This window comes from Fistularia commersonii, chromosome 21, assembly GCF_037954325.1.
Source record: "Fistularia commersonii isolate RoL2024-O1a breed Wild chromosome 21, RoL_Fcom_v1.0, whole genome shotgun sequence".
Lineage (NCBI taxonomy): Eukaryota > Metazoa > Chordata > Actinopteri > Syngnathiformes > Fistulariidae > Fistularia > Fistularia commersonii.
Window position 1 is genome coordinate 15933399 of NC_141304.1, and position 15345 is coordinate 15948743.

The following is a 15345-nucleotide window of genomic DNA, read 5'->3' on the forward strand; positions in this document are numbered from 1 at the left end:
TGTCTTTGGCCCGCTTGACGATATCTGACTTCTATCAGAGAGAAATACAAGTCCTGCCCTGGACTGCCAACCGTGGGTCCTTCAGCCTCGCTCGTTCATCAGCAGCCTCGTGGACCTTCTCACCCGGGTCAACTTTCTACCAGCCCTCCACCCCAAAAATGGCAAACACCAAAGGTTGACTATGAAAAGATGGGTTTTGGAGGCGGCGTGTTTGTCCGCGGACGGAAAGGGCAGATGCTGCGGTGTAATGAAAGGCTGCTGAGCGGTTCAGGCAGGTGAGCAGTAAACTGAGCTTTAATGCGTTTTCAGTTTGTCATGCACTTTCATTTTTGTATTTTTCTCTCGTCACTACAGGACATTTGAGTTTTCTTTGAAGGGAATTATTATTATTTGCTAGTGGAAAAATGTTTTCACTTGAACTCTCTCTGGGGCGGCTCCGGGTAGAGCCGTAAGAAATAAATGCAACGGATTTGATTTGGTTTTGATTTGACCAATGATGTCGTTTTAAAGGGAATAACTAAGAGGCTTTGATCGTTCGTTCCACGTTCAATATGTGCAATGAGGTCATTTCTAGAAGGTGTCAGTGAACATCACCACCAGTCCAGCTCTCCGCTTGTGTTAGTCCAGGGGTCGGCAACCCGGAACACCCAAAGAGCCATTTGGACCCGGTTTCCTCGGAAAAGAAAACACCGGGAGCCGCAATTACTTTTTGAGGTCTAAATTAAAGGAACCACTGTATATGTTGCATTTTATTACCTTTACACTTTGTATAAACAAGTGTGAAGTGTGTTGCTTCTGAAATTCACAAAATGTTATGGAAAAAATTAAATTTTATTTATTAAATGAACTCATTTTGAGCTTTGGGCTTTCAGAGCGTGTAGCGGAGCCTTGACCTGAATTTTGAAAATAAATCGGGAAAAAATCACTGTGTCAGTAAACAATAAAAAATAAATATTTGCAAAATATCTTCATAAATATTCATTTTACCGGGTTTATGGGACTTCTGCTCCTGAACTTCTGCAAACAGCATCTGCAAATCGGGACTTTACCGGCTTCCGCCGGTGTGACGTTATTTTGAGCGGCGAAAAATAATAAATATAACTTTATTTAATATTTCAAGATCACAAAAAATCTTCCAACTTAGAACTAAAAGTTAAAAAAAAGGAATGAACACAAATGAAATACACTTCAATTAAATATTTATAACTTATTTTCCCGAGCCGCTCGGAGCCGCAGTGTAAAGATGGAAGAGCTGCAGGTTGCCGACCCCTGGACTAGTGTTTTACATTTTTGCCTTTTTGTGTGTTTGCGTGGGACACCCTGACCTACAGGAGCCCCGCCTTCCCCCCGGGAGAAACCGCTTGGTGAGGAAACGCCGCCTTTTGCCGGAGCAGATGGAGCTCAACGTGGGCGACCTTCTGCCTCGAGCCCAGAGAGCGAGGGGAGGCGGGGAGCTGGAAGGAAAGGGCGTGATGGAGACAGAGGGGTGCGGGGGTTGGGAGATGATCGATTACCGATAATACCGGTAGCGCTAACAGCTACATACTAATAGCTACTCCTGCAGGAGCAGGTTGTTGACATCCTCGGTGGAGAACATCCATCATCTCCTGCCTGTGGTGTTTCCTTCGGCGGATTTTACCCGTTTTCAAGGACCTTTTGTCTGCTTGTGATAGAGAACTGGCGTCAGAGCGTTTGGCTTTAGCATCCGTTTGACACCAGCGGCGACCGTGAGCGCTTTCAGCAGCTTAGCTTGGCTAAATGCGTCAAAGCATCTGGAGAGAGGCAGCAAGAACATGTCGGTAGTTGTGTCCGTCCGCAAGCAATTTCCCTCCCCTTCCTTCCCTTGTTGTTCCTTGGAAAGCTGTGTAGCCTAGCATCAGTCGCTCTACCGGAAACTATTAGCGTATGTACCGTACTGCGCCAATGCTAACACTGGTGTAAAGCTATAACCTTCCTACGTCATCGACCCGGCTTGCGTTGTGCTTGTATAACAAGGGAAACGAGTATGAGACAAACGGTAAAGCGTACGAGTCCTCCAAGGCGGGGAAACGGCAACGGCGGCATGAGCAGATCGAACCCGCGAGTTCCCGCTCAAGCCGGACAAAGTAGCCGTAAATGTGACGAACCTCCCGCGGAGAACGTCTCCTCTTCATCCCGGCGCCCCAAAACATGACTAATTCGCCAACCGCGGGCCGATAAATCTTAATCCCGCTACAGCGCCGCTACATTTGTCCGCCCGGAGGCTAATCGTCATGCAGGAGTCGGCCCCGGCGCCGGCGCCGGCCGGCGGCTCCAAATGCCGCAGAGCCCTGTTTAATGTGCAATACCGTGTCACCCCAACGGCTCCCGTTGTCGTGGCACGTGGGAGTGAATGCCGATCGGCCCCCCGCTCGGCCCCGGCCTCCGTCCCGAAAGCAAAAAAGGCAGAAGTTAGTTTTTACTTTAAAGGTTAGATGATGAAAGGGATGTTCTGCTGAACTTCTGATCTTTGTACCCAAACAGCGAGACGCCATTTGTCACCGTGTAAAGTCGCTCTTCCGCCTTCTTGTCCTTTTGCTTCTCCTTCTCCCAAATCCATCCCTTCGGTCTTTAAGTGAGACGCCACCCTTTCGTTTCTTCCTCTCTCTCTCCTTTTTTTCTTCTTCTTCACCTCCTTCTAACTCTGCCGTCCATCCTTTTCACAGATTTCCACCCCGATGAGCACCAGGATTCATGCCTGTGTGATTCGAATGTAAATGTGTGAATGTGAGGCTTATATTCAACTTCCTCCACCACCCTTGTCTTCTCCTTATCTCCTCACACACACACACACACACACACACACACACAGGCTTTAAATCTTTAAATATTGATACTTGAGTCTCTCAAATTAGTGAATGGTTGTTGATCACAGGCTGGGCGAGGGTGCGAGCTTCGCGCCACGGAGCGTTAATGAGGCGGCAGCAGATGCATTTTTAATACCTCCGATGCTTCCCGTCCCCGTAAAGATCGGATGTGGTTATTATGGTATGTCCTCGTCATGGCGACGACGGCGAGGAACAAAAAAAAAAAAAAAAAAAAAAGGATGCTTTCGGCACGTCGTGTTCTAAATGTGACAAACTGCATCCGAGCGTCGCTTCAAGTCCAGTTCAGTCCCAAAACGTCGAGGGAAGCCTGGGAGATGATGTCATGGGTGCACCATGAAGGTGTCGGGCGTCTTCTCCTTCTCCTCTGGGCCGCCACCTTCAGGAGCCACCAAAACCAATCATCTGCCTCCATCCGACCCTCTCCGGCAAGCCAGCTCACCTTCTGTCCTCCTTCCCCTCCTCCCTGGTCTTCCTCCAGACCTCCTCCCGTCTCAGCATCCCTCTACCCAGACCTTCTCCATCCCTCCTCTGTCCGTGTCCAGAGCATCTCAGTGTGACTCCAGAACATCGACCAGGTGCTGACGGACTCCTCCCTGACTGTGGCTCCCCAAGAGGAACCTCCACATCTCCATCTCTGCCTCCTTCTGAGATGAAGACGTTGAGGTTGTCCATCTCAGTTTCAGACCAAGTTGGACGTGAGCGAGGCAGTCAGACGTGTCCTGGGTCTTCATTCAATCCCCCGGGCGGTTTGATACGTAATCATATTGTAGATGTTCACACATAAGACGGTTATAGGTTCACCAAACCGTTAGATTACATTTTTATTATTTGTGGAAATAAGTGATTAAGAAATCTTCTGCCAATGACCTGGTCATCTGAGGTGGCTCCTTTCGACACAACGATCAAGACAGGAAAAGAAAGAAGCCACAAACCTGTAAAATGGCGGAGCAAACGCTCCTGCTTTTTTATTCCTCTGCGTTGGTCGCCATCAGGCGGTCACGTGACGCTGCACCATCGGGCGCCGCCGGGAGAAGGTCTCTGGAAACATGACAAACATGGGTGAGTGGCGGTTCAGCGCATGAGAACGTCAGGCGTGGCTTTCCTTCAGAAGAACTCATCCGTGCACCGCTTTCGATTCGCTGACTCGGATCTCCCCTCTCCCTCATTTACCGGCTTCTGCTGACTTTTAAAGGAGAAGCTTCACCTCCCTTGATCTATATTTGATTTAAGCTGGGACATGTAAGGACACTGGCAGCTCCTGAAGACCAGGCTTCCTTCTTCTCCTTTTCCTCTGTCGTCGCTTTCCGTCACAAACGACCTGCTTCGTGCCTTCGGGCGCAAAGACGACGTCCGATTCAAATCCCTCCTCTGGGGATTCCAGCCGTTTTGGTCGATCTTCTCACATCTCACGGCCGCTTGCCGTGTCCGGGACCCCCTGCTCTTTGGTTCCTTATCTTCACCGCTCCACGCTTCCCTGCCCTTGAGGGCCCAGGATGAAATACCAGGCCTTTCCTCTCCGGTGAAATGCGTGGTTGCGTTGCCGTGGAAATACCCCGCCGGTCTTGACCGACACAGCGAGAGGACGCGCTCGAGGTTGACCGGTTCCTCGGCGGAGCATACCGCGCGCTCCGCTAACCTCCACCTGTGGAATTCTGATGAGCGACGCCGAATATCGTACGCAGGACCGAACCCGAAGCGTGTCCCCGCGTGTTCCGCACATCCTGCCGGGTCGGCGCCCAGCTCTTCTCCGGCTTGTTCCAGCGACACCTTTGACCTCCGATCGAGTCGGCCTTTCCCGCGCCGTCTCCAGTGGTCTTACCCGAGGACGGCGGATGATCGGCGGAGAAGTCGCGGTTACCGCGGACGAACAAATAGTGTCGGTCAGCGGACGTGAGTTTGTGGAGTTCGACGTGCCGATGCTTGCGGTGAGGCGTGATGATGAAATCATCCGGGGTTCGAGCGCCGAGGAACCCAAACAGCAGACGGATACCGTCGGGTCGTCCTGCCGGTCGAAGGCCGAGCGAGGGAGCGGCCATCACGGCAGATGAAACGTTGCTTTCTGAGAGGGTTTTATCCACTGCGCGTTCCCGATTGTCAAATACAAAGCGACGAGTCCGAGGGGTGTAATACTCACACCTCGGTGGGACGCGTGAAAACACACTTTATGTGAAGAATACAGACATTTTAGAATACAGACGCTTTTATCCAAAGCGACTTACAGCGCAGATGCTAGGCTACATGTTCAGTGTACAACTGACCAAGAGGAGGTTCAGGCTAGAAGGATGCCAGGGTGGGAGCTGCCGGGCAGGAGGACCAGAGGAGGACCAGAGGAGTTACATGGATGGAGGGATGATGATTGGCTGTGGCCACCCCTGGACAGGCGGAGGCTTTGGAACGCTGCAGGAAGAGGTGAGCGTCAAGGAAGCCGAGTGATCGTTGAACTTGGGGAGTGACACTCTCGGTATGTGGAGGTGTGATCCCACTGGATGCAGGGACCAGCAGACACCGGTCAGCCTCGGCAGCACCGCCGCCGCCCGGGCAGGTACAGGAACCCGTCTCAATCCCCGACCGGCGGGTCGAAGCCACTTCACAAGCGGCTCTCGTTGGTTGTCCGGTGTGCTCGGTTGTGCGGCGGTCAGTACTTCCTGAAGTGGCCCGAAGACCGGAAACCGGTGACCTTGCGGCGGCCGTGAGCGACCGAGGCTCGCCGTCTGCATGTGGGCAGCGAAGGCTGATCGGGCAAAAGACTCCCTCTCTCTCAAGTAGTTAAAAATGTAAACGTGGCTCTGGTAGGAAGATCAGAAGATGCAGACCGGCGCCGTTCGGTGCACGAGGGGGAGGACGGCGTCAAACCAGACGGGGAGTCCTCGCCGAGCCAAAGTCCGCCGGTGGGCTTGTTATGTCAGAACAGGACCGGCTGGCTGGCGGTGCCTCGCTTACCGGTAAAGACGCGGTGCCAAGATGTGCTTGAGGAGGTCTTCTGCTTTGGACAACGTTCTGCTTTTGCTCCTCAGCCGTGATACGGGTTTTTCTTTGAGATGTGCCGAAACGCGTCTGCGGCTGACGGCTTCTTCTCACGGGAACTGAATTTCCAGTGCTCCGACAGCGATGACCTGACTCTAACCCGAGGACTCGTCGACTCGTCCGTCAAATTCCCGGGATGTCAATCGAGAAACTCTTCGGCTCCAAGGACTTAGAAGGTCTCGAAGAGTTCTGCACCCGCAGGCGACGACTTCTTTGGCCCCGAGGCCATACCGGGCCGAAATTAGGGCGTAAAACGATAGCGAGTCGCCGTCCAATAACCTGGAGAAGCACCGGAGGGGGTTTTTATCATTTCTGGCCGCGTATAAATCCTCCCTCTCATGTTCCGATTAAGAAATAAGTCCGTCTGTATCAATAACCCACACGGGAGCCTGCGTTCGCCGCCTGACTCGAAGGTCTATTTTGGAGGGAATGAAATGCTCCGAGAGCGTTCTGATCTCCTGCAGAAGGAGGCTCGACACACAGCCGGCACGCAGTGCGTCGGCGTCCTCGGGCGAGGACGGGAATACAGATAAAGTGGCTCTCCTGGCCGGCGTGAAGCGGAGCGTCCGGGAAGGTGTCGGGGAGAAGTGCGCGGCTGGCTGCCAGCGATAAAGACGCTTTGGAAGCCGGCGAGGAGATATGAAAATGGACCTCTGCGTTTGAGCTCGGGAACACTTTCTCCGCTCCTTCACAATCTGTCATTCCTGAAACCTCAAACACGTCCGCCGGGTCGTCACTCGGCAGACGGCTCGCCACGAGGTGCGAACCGCGACATTAAAAAGCTCCCGATCCATCATTAGCGGAGCTTTGGCTGCCTGTTGGAAGGCGCTCCTGCTCCGAGAGCGACGACCATCCGCTGATATTGTGCTGGAAGTGGCTTCAGACGCCGCCGACAGAACGGCAGCTTTCAAAGGAGTGGCGCTCCGGCTCCCCCGGGCCGCGGAGGGAACACGTGTTCGGAGCCTCCGAAGGCCGCGGATGATCCCGGAAAGGGATCGGAAATAATCACGGCACCTCCCGATGCCTTCAAGAAAAGTTATTGCATCATTACCGAGTGCTTGTCTTTTGTTTACTTAAGTCTGAACCGAAGCGCCGAGGTCCCTGCGAGGTCTTTCTTCATCCAGATCCGTCTGGCGTTTGAAAATCGGCGCCGTTTCAAAGATTCCGGCGACTCGGTCGCATCTTGGGAGCTAAGCATCGTTCCCGGACCAGACGTCCTGGATCTTCCGGACCGCATCTTCACCACATTCACCGACGATTCGCGGCCTCGGAAGGACGTCCGTATTTAAGATGGAGCTGCTCAAAGCGTGACTGCAATATTGTTGATCTGGTTAAACAAGGGACCCGAGGTCTCCTCTTAAATCGGAGTGGTTCTTTAAAGGCACGCTTTATCGGTTTATTGGTTTCTTCACCCCAAAGCATCCGAGGGCAGCAGATTTGAGCAGGTGTTGTAGCTCCTCTTCACACTCGCCGCTTGTTTTCCCTTAAATATAGATATTCACTCGGTCTCGACGCGCTCAAACCTTCCAGATGCCGTACCAGTTTGTTGACCGCTTCCAAATACGACTTAATGAGCGCCCGCCAACACAATCGGCGAGGCCGCCGTTTGCCGAACACGGGTGTTTGGGCCGCGGATTAAAATGTGTTGCCGCTCGAATGCTGGTGCGCTCCCCCCGTGCCCGTGGCACCATTGTGCCGGTTTTATAGATAAGGCTGGAGTGGAATGTCGGCCGGCTGCCAATATTTTCCCGAGTGAGGACGCGTTTACACGCCCGAAGCCGAGAGAAAAAACCCCGAACCAAAACTACCGCTTGTTGTCAGGACACCCGCAATCAAATGTAGTCACGTTCTGGAAATGAAAAAACATCACTTCAGGAAATATAGCTGCAGTGCACGTGGACACCGAAATGAGAAACGGTCGAAGCCCGTCCTCCGGCGAGTCGGCCGGGACTCGGGTCGATGGCGACACAAGAAGAAGTGGAAAAATACCCTCGGCATTGAACGTCGCGCTTCCTTTGTGGTGAACGGACAAGATTAGACCGCGGCTTCTTCTTGTCCAAATGTCCTTGTCCTGGCAAGTGGAACTCGAATGTTTGGACTCGAAAGGCTCCCTCGGCTGGAATGACCTGCGGGGAGTTTCCGGGTCATGGCGGCTCGCGTGTCATCGGAAGAGCCGATGGGCAGAAACCGGGTTGAAGGAGGTCGTTATGCGAACGGCGTGTCGTTCGTTGGGACAAAAGAGCAATTTTGGTGGGATTACCTGGAGTGGAAGGTGAACAGCTGAAGCTCCTCTCACCAACCATCTGTCTTTTCCGGCCAGAATACGGACATTTCTGCCTTCAAAAGAACGATCCTTGTCCTTCAGGTGGAGGTGGACCGCGGGGTCCCGTCCTGAAACTGGAGCCGCCCAAAACCCTGGCACTTCTATTCAGAAACTCCCCTCAGGTCCTTCGAAGTGAAGCAGCCTCTGGGATGAGGGCTGAAACGTCTTCGAGGGAAGAAATTCAAGTCCAGTTGCCACGACGAGAAGATTTCCACAAGAACTCACTGTGACCTGGAGGACTGAGAACCTCCACAGACAAGTACCATGGTTTGTTGGTTATGTGAAAGGGACGCTTGTGCTTTTTATAACTTCATGAATGGCGGAGGCGTTTGTAGGAACGGTGCAGGACATGTATGACAGCCGTGAGACAGGGGTGAGGTCTGCAGTTGAAGACGGAGGTGGGAGTGGACCGGGGATCTCCTCTGAGCCCCTCCTGGTCCGACAGGCTGGCGGGCGAGGTTTGACAGGAGTCTCCATGGACAACGATGTTTGCGGATGATCTATCATGAGAGGAGGGAACGGGTGGAGGAACATCTAGAGAGGCGGAGGTTTGAACCGGAAAGGAGAGGGAAGGGATGAAGGTGAGCAGCAGCAAGACAGGATGGTGGAGGTCTGGGTAGAAGAATGCTGAGGTTGGAGGAGGTCTTGAGGAAGACCAGAGAGGAGGTGTATGGATGGAGGGGGAGATGACAGGAAGTTGGGTGGTGTAAGAGCAGAAGATAAAGAGGAGGCTCTTGGACGGAGGCGGGTATTTGTTGTATTTTGTTGAGTCACCCCTTCTCTTGTCCACGTGGCCACTTCTCACCGTGGAAGTAACTTCCAAGAAGTCAAATACCAACGAATAAAAAGAAGGACGCTGTTATCATACGGTGATACAAAGATCCGCCCCAGAAGGTAATGAGGTCTTCCAGCTCCAAGGTTTGATCGGAGAGAAACAAACAGAACACAAGGCTGGGCGGAGTTTGTGATGACTGAAGAATACATTCTATGCATACTGCATGAAAAAGTGATTATCTGCTGTTGAATGTGAAGGAGTGATGACGTCTCGCCCTCCTGTCTCCTCCACCCCCAGGACAGCTCCACCATGCAGTTCTGCGCCAACAAGCTGGACAAGAAGGACTTCTTTGGCAAGTCGGACCCTTTCATGGTTTTCTACAGAAGTAATGAGGACGGAACGTGAGTGCTGTCGCCACGCAGCGTCCGCGGCCGACGGCTGTTTTCAAAAGCGGCGTTGAAACAGTTCTTTTTAAAAAATAGGAGAAAGCGTCAGATACCAGAACCCGGCCTGTAACATTCGGCGTATTCTCTTGTTGAAGCTTCTCTGTGTGCCCGAGCCCAAAGAGCTTTGAAGCAAGAGGGTACAAAGTGTATCGGCCGCTGTGAAGCGACGATTTTCACAGCGCGGAGTGGAAATTATCGGGGGAACCGGCGGAGGGAAAACACAGGGGCTATTATCGGGGTACAGTAGCCGGTAGCAGCGGCGTGGATGAAAATGTATGCTTAGCTGTCGGAGGATCTTCCTCCGACATGGATGTATCTGCCCCCTTCAAGCTTTCTTAAAGCGCTGTTCGGTTTCCCGAGAGGCTCCGGCGTCACGGCGGCGTCGGCCCGATCCAGCCGGAGACGCTCTGGCGAGTGCTTCATTAGAGCCTCCGCCTCCCGCAGTACCCCCGCACGCAAACCGACGGTAAAACTCAGCGGTTTTTGTGTGCGAGAAGTATCCGCTGTCGGTGCCAGAAGGTCCAAATTAGAAGGCCGCTCGGCCGAAGGACTCGCCGGGTTAAAACGGCTCTCGGCACTCAGCGGAGCCCGAGTAATCCCAGGCTTCGGCCGTAAAAGGCAAGCGATACGGATTGTAGCTTTCGGAGGGGTGTTTGATAAGAACGTACTCGGGTCCTCGCGCCGGAACGCGACGACGTCGGAGAAATCAATTTGCATATCATCGGATTCGAGAACGGGACTGAAATATTAAGCGTTCCTCCGCGGTCCGAAGCACGACGCGGCCGGGAAAGACGCCAAGCATAAACAAAGATGGTTCCGGGCATCTTCTTTGTCGCCTTAGGCTTCGGCATTGTTTCCCCCGCAAGGCTGTCGCCTCCATCGCACGCTCCTCCCCTCATTTACATATCCATCCCTCTCTGTCTTATATGATGAAGAATTAATGGGCAGATTCCTTTCTTGGCTGCTTTTAACACTGTTTCCCCTCCTCCTCCTCCTCCTCCTCCCTGCCGCCCTCGCCTAGGTTTACTATCTGCCATAAAACAGAGGTGGTGAAGAACACATTAAACCCGGTGTGGCAGCCTTTCACCATCCCCGTCCGGGCGCTCTGCAACGGCGACTACGACAGGTACAATTCCCGTCTTCGCTTCCTCCGATCCACAGCTGCCGTTTATCCTTCCGCTACGTCCCATTTACTCCCTGGTTTTTGCCTGTTTTTTGCACTTGAAATACCTGAAACACGGCGCTCTGAGAGGCCTGACGCTGGACGACTGCTATTATTAAACCACGGGCATCGGCGGCGTCCGCCGGAGGAAATTGTCGCCGGTTCACGTTGCGCTTTCGAGCCGGCCGTTCTTTCTCTCTGGTTGGCCGTCGGTTGTAAAAGCACGAGTCAAAAGCGGCGTCTTTGTCAGCGCCTCTCCTCAGAGGTTTTTGAGGAATCAGATTTACCAGCTCGGTGACGGAGCAGCACCTGAGGTCCTCGGTGACCGCGGGTCGGCCGGCGGGACGGCGTTAATCACACCGAGGCGTGGATTCGCATCTCCTGGACCGACTCGGAGCGAGAAAGCATGAGATCTTGCCGGTGCAACACCTGGTGGAAGCAGAGCTTCTGATGACACAACCATCTCCTCGCTGGGTTTTCGGGTTCGCGCCGGACGAACGGAACGGTGCATCTCTGCAGCTGCACTCTTTACCGCCGTCACTTTAGAAAACCACTTGAGCTTGTTTTTGGACTCGGCCAGAACCTCGCTACCTCTTCATAAGCGTCGCCGGTGTTTTCATAAGCGTCGGCTGTTTGCTCCGACCCTCTGGATACGTGAAACTATAAAGTTGACTTTGACTTTTAAATGCAACCTGAGAAGTCGGCTATGCTTCTCATTATTTTCTGTTACGCCCCGCCACCACTGTAATAGTATTATTTGTCTGTAAAATTGTTGTTTGCACACCTGTGCACAACATTATATCCTTATAAACAAGAAGAAAAAAAAGAAAGCAATTTAACTTGCAACAAAGAATCACTGTATCGACACTTGTTAGCATAGCAATGCTAGCTGCTTTACTGAAGTAGCTTTCACAAAGCGGGATGATCGTCGCAAATATCCGGCACGTTTTTGACGAAAAAACTGGAGTGTCTTATGGGCGTGGTAGGAGTGTGATGCCTTTAGGTGACGCCTTCATTTCTTGGGCTTCACGCTTTCCGCGGACAACATTTTTAGCCCCAGTAAACACAGCGGTCTTTCCAGCGAAGCTCAGCGTTACGTTAGCTTCGGCTCAGGTCCCCGTCTTAGAAGCAACGCTTTACGGCCCAGCAGCAGCCAGAAGCAGCAGCCAGAAGCAGCAGCCAGAGGTTGACCAAACACGTCCTGGTGAAAGACAGATAAGACGAGGTGAACTTTATTGATCCCCATAGCGGAGCAGTCATCGGTGTCAATAAATATGAGAGAGAATTAGGAAAAACAAAAGACTTCCACGGCAGAGAGAACAACATCGAGGATAAGAATGGACAACAGAATGGAAAAAAGGGTGAAAATAGACAACCAAAACTAATCATAAACAGAGTGACAATAGCAATGACAAGAATGGAATAAAAACAGGCAGGATGCGAGTGGGCGACGACCAACAAGGATAAAAAAGACAAACCAGCTAAAGAGATAAAAGTGACGCCCTGAAAAACACCAACAGAAGGGCGGCGTCTCGGCAGTTTGACGGGATCAACTGAAGCAGAACCAGTTTGCCTTGGTCACTCTGGACAAGGGGTGTGTGTGTGTGTGTGTGTGTGTACATTGCAATACAGCAAGGTGTTATGACATGGAGTTTCTCGGTGGTAATGAGGCTCCCGGCGGGCCGTCGGCTGGTTTGTTGCTGCTGGTCACCGGTGTGTCGAAGCTACAGAGTGTTTGCGGTCCCGGGGTTCCTCTTCCCCCCCGCAGGAGTAAAAACAAGTCGGCGCTCCTGAAACGACGGCCCTGCTCGTGGTTTCCTCCAGAAATGGCAGCGGGGTGGGAGCGCTTAGGGTCTGCCGGGGCTTAATTGTCATTTTTTCTCCACATCATTAGGTAGAGAAAAAAAGAAAGCGGGCCCAGGAAGCTCGCAGAAGTTCACGCCGCACCAGGGGAGGTCTTTCCTCTTACTATATTTCCTAACCATAATATTAATTGGTCGTTACTTTCTCTGGATGTGCAAATACACCGATTCCAGGTCTGAGCAAATGCTCCCCACTTAAGACAGGACTCCGGCAGAAGAGCAGCACTTCCTGGAGCCGCGACTTCAGCCACGCGCCGCCTTGGCAGGTACAAGTCCGGCACAGGCGCGGGAATCATTTCAAATGAAATTCCGCGGCCCGCGGAGCCGTGTCAGCGGACGACCCGCTGCCGATTCACCGCATTCTGATTGGATGAATGCCGACTCCTCGCTAACTTCCTCAAAGAGGAGTCGGAGCATCGTTTTGCTTTCAGATTCGGTGAAGGAGCAGCCATCTACGGAAGCGAGGAGGCCCAACCAGACCAGACCCACAAACACTCCAGCCTCTAAATTTAGATCTTCCGAGTTCTTTTACCCGTTGCGGTCGATTCGCTCGCAGCGCGAGTCTGTTCGGCGAGCCTTCGCCGGACTCGAGACCCATGAAACCTCCCGCGGTCCGAACGAGAGGGTGAGCGGTGAACGGTCCACTTGAACATGAACAAAATAATAACAGTAAAGTGCAGTAAACATTAAACTATGGAGTGGAAGGTGCAGCAGATACTGAGGTGAAAGGATGACGGCATAAAATGCATAAACAGATGTCATTCGAATTTGCTGATAGAGAAGCAGAGTCGTTTTTTGTGCAGTTTAGTACAAAAAACGGTCGGTAGGTAAAACCAGACAAAATGAGGTGGATTTACAGGCGTGAAAAGTCTGTATTTAGTAAAAAGTCGGATACTGCGATGCGGTGCAGTGGAGTCAGAGAGGAGCGTAGCGTAGCATCCTGACAGCCTGGTGTTCGGAGCGGCTGCAGCCTCAGGATGCTCGCTCCATAGCGGCTGCATGAATTATTACATAAATCTCGCCGCTCTATTACGACCACCTGTAGACCTTCATTATTGAACAACTGTAGTCGGGGACTCAGAGCGCCGCGGTGACGCTCGGCTCCGGCGGCCGGCGGGGAACGTTCTGCTAACAGATGTGCGGACCACGTCCACATAAAGCTCCCAAGTCATGTCCCTTTACAGAACGAATGTCTTCCTGCCATAAAATGAGACGGCTGATCTGAAAATGAGTCACGACGAGATGCGCCGACGCCCCTCCGGCGTCGGCGCATCTGCTTTGGCTTCGACACAAACCGCCGGATTTGCGATCCGGGTGTTAAGCTGTCAGATTTTGAGAAATCATTCTCCTTAAAGTCCATAACAACACGGAGCGGCCATTTACAAAACGTCAGACGCCACACAATTCACCTTTCACCGTCGCCCGATGACGGCCGCTGTCACCCAGAAATGGCTCGCGTTACGGCCGGGAAACAACGGCTGTAAATCTCGCGCCGGCGAACGCAGCCCGGGGTTGTTTGGTCGCCGTATTTATTCAGATTTGTCGGCGAACCCGAGCCGAGGAGGGACCGAGCCGACCGTCCCCGCGCCCGACAGGGATCCCTGACCGGGTCCGGCTTCAGGCGGCCGGAGACGAGATCCGATCCCGGGTGAGTTTGTGACGGAGGCTTTCATTTTCCACGGTCCGACCTGCTGTTGGTGCGTGAATCCCTCGTGGGCATCGTTTCCTTCCGGCTCAGCTGAAAGTGCATTTTCTAATCCGCAGTTACTTCTTCAAACAAGAAATAACCCTCCCGATCTCCGTTAACGCAAACCCAGCGCCGTCTATTTCCACATCCCTCTGGTTCCACCTGAAGGGTCGCAGCGTCAGATGGAGCCTCCGCTCATGTTTGCCTCCATTACTGCCGATAGGTCACGAGGATTTCAGCTACTTGGGGTCAACAGTCCAGAGCGTAGGAGAGTGTGGAGAAGAGGTGAAGAGACGGTCCAAGCAGGTTGGAATGGGTGGAGAAAAGTGTCAGGGGAATGAAGAGGTAGAAGAACATCAGCCAGAATAAAAGGAAAGGTGTACAAGACAGTGGTGAGACAAGAGATGATGTTTGGACTAGAAACTGTTCCAATGACCAAAAGACAGCAGGCAGAACTAGAGGTTGCAGAGATGAAGATGTTGAGGTTCTCTTTGGGAGTGACCAGGATGGAGAGGATCAGGAATGAGTCCATCAGAGGAACGGCACATGTTAGATGTTTTGGAGAGAAGGTCAGAGAAGCCAGACTGAGATGGTTGGGTCATGGACAGAGGAGGGAGAGAGAATATATTGGTAGACGGATGCTGGAATTGGAGCTGCCAGGCAGGAGGTCTGGAGGAAGACCAAAGAGAAGATTTATGGACGTAGTGAGAGAAGATATGAAGGTAGTTGGTGTGAGAGAGGAGGATCCAGAGAATAGGGTTAGATGGAGAAAGTGGACTCGCTGTGGCGACACCTGACGGGAAAAGCCAAAAGAAGAAGAAGAAGAAGAAGAAGACTGCCGATGAGTCACGTTCATCAACACGGCCTCAGAATAGTAGCCGCCGTTCTCGGTTCCAGATTGGTTTTGGAGGACTTGGTGTTCTGAGAGCTTCCCGGAGCCGCCGGAGGGATGACGTTCTCTCAGGCCGTCGGTGGTTGGAATACAGAAGTCATTGCAGATGCTCTGAGTTCCTCATGCCCTCTCTTGGAGTCCGGATGGTTCTGCTGTGGGTTACTCAGCAGAGCTTCCAGTTAGAAGGTTGGGGTTTGATCCCGGCTCCTGCTGTCTGCAGGCAGAAGGTTGCTTGGGCGACCTGGAGTTGCCCGGGTTGCTCTGCCACCTCAGCTGCTTGAGCGAGCGACGGCGATCCGGTCTGGAGAGCTCCCGAGCTGCAAGATGT

The 15345-nt window shown here is 52.7% G+C and overlaps 1 protein-coding gene across 2 annotated transcripts in view; it reads left to right on the forward strand.

Moving 5' to 3' along the window:
- The window catches only part of cpne5b (copine Vb), a 93198-nt gene that overhangs the window by 53880 nt on the left and 23973 nt on the right, over nucleotides 1-15345 (forward strand). For both annotated transcript variants that reach the window (XM_086168678.1, XM_086168677.1), the window contains 2 exons: nucleotides 9266-9369; nucleotides 10436-10540. In XM_086168678.1, the coding sequence (XP_086024804.1) occupies nucleotides 9266-9369; nucleotides 10436-10540 (209 nt within the window). The remainder of the gene's footprint in view (nucleotides 1-9265; nucleotides 9370-10435; nucleotides 10541-15345) is intronic.